The following is a 1,401-nucleotide window of genomic DNA, read 5'->3' as shown; positions in this document are numbered from 1 at the left end:
CGGCCCGGGAGAGCCCCCGGGACGGGCGACTCCGCATCCACCGCCCCCCTCCTGGGATGTCCGGGATGCGCAAGGAACGCCAGGGACGCCAAGGTTCAGCCACTCTCTTTAATGACAACTCGCTGATCTCCGTCAGCTTGTACAGCAAAGGGCAACACGTACGAAGGGGCGGACAGTGCATTTCCATACTAACTCACGTTTTAGTGCATAACCCTACGGGACCTGGCGGGCCGGAGTGTCCGTGTCCCTCGGCCGGGGGGTCTGTCCTCATCCCTGCCCAGGCCGGCGGTAGCAGCCTCGCAAGGGAGACCTGGGGGTGGCGAGATGCCGAACTGACCGAACAGTGGGGACCGTATGGGAAGTGCAAAAATTAAATGTGGATGTCAATAATAATTAGTATAGAGTAAAAGTAGAAAAAAAAAAAAAATAGAGAGTTGCAGGGCTTTGGCTGGGTGTTGTTGGGAACAGGTCAAGCGAAATTACTGGCTGCTTGGTAGGAAGGAAGGAGGGGAGTTATCAGGGTGAAGACGCCGGGAGGGGGGGGGGGGGGGAGCGAGAGGGGCCGGGAAATGCGGGCAAACCCCACCGGGGCCCGCCTGGCCCCGCACGGAGCGCAGCCACCGCACGAAATACCCAAACCCGCCCCGTCCATGGCCACCACACTCGTGAGCTCCGCCGGGATGCTCCATTGAACCGTCCTCACCCCCTGCAGCCTGGAAATGTCCCGAGCCCGGCTCGCAGGCGCGGCCGCAGCCGCTCCATCCCCGGCGCTCCCCGGGGGGAGCGGGCTGGCGGCGGGGGCGGCTCTACCAGGCTCGGATCCCGTGCAAGGTGGAGATGCCCGCGTTGCCCTGCGGGATGGGCGTTTGCACCGAATTCAAGTCCCCCACGCTGAAGTTCATGAAGTTGTTGGCGGGCGCCGAGGGCTGCATGGGCTGCATGGAGGGGTAGTTGCAGTTGTAGTTGGCGTTGCAGGCGGGGCTGTTGTAGTTGGTGTACGTGGGGTAGGCGTTGTAGCTGTAGGGGTTAATGCTGACATTGTAGGGCGAACTGTAGGGCGAGGATTCCCCCAGGCAGGGCTTCCCATCGCGCACCAGCACCGGCACCGCGATCCGCCGCGGGGGAGGGATCCCCACCATTTCCAGCGTCTGGTCCTGTCTCTGCCTTTTGCATTTGTACCTTCGATTCTGGAACCAAATTTTCACCTGGGTGGAGGTGAGCTTTAGGACGTTCGCTAGGTGGTCCCTCTCGGGGGCCGAGAGGTATTTCTGCTGCTTGAACCTTCTCTCCAGTTCGTACACTTGGGCTTGAGAAAAGAGGACGCGAGGTTTCCTCCTTTTCCTCTGTCTGGGGCGCTCGGGATCTTCCAGGTCTCTTTTCTCCTGCTCCAGGCTCTTGCGT

The 1,401-nt window shown here is 61.2% G+C and overlaps 1 protein-coding gene across 1 annotated transcript in view; it reads right to left on the bottom strand.

Moving 5' to 3' along the window:
• Positions 1-94: 94 nt before the first annotated feature.
• NKX2-5 (NK2 homeobox 5) overlaps positions 95-1,401 on the bottom strand; it is a 2,450-nt gene continuing 1,143 nt past the window's right edge. Inside the window, exon 2 of the mRNA XM_017728205.1 lies at positions 95-1,401. This exon is cut by the window's right edge and continues 1 nt beyond it. Within this exon, the coding sequence (XP_017583694.1) occupies positions 807-1,401 (595 nt within the window). The 3' untranslated portion in view covers positions 95-806.

Source organism: Corvus brachyrhynchos, unplaced genomic scaffold (assembly GCF_000691975.1).
Source record: "Corvus brachyrhynchos isolate BGI_N302 unplaced genomic scaffold, ASM69197v1 scaffold21, whole genome shotgun sequence".
Lineage (NCBI taxonomy): Eukaryota > Metazoa > Chordata > Aves > Passeriformes > Corvidae > Corvus > Corvus brachyrhynchos.
This window is presented reverse-complemented; position numbering and strand designations above follow the sequence as displayed.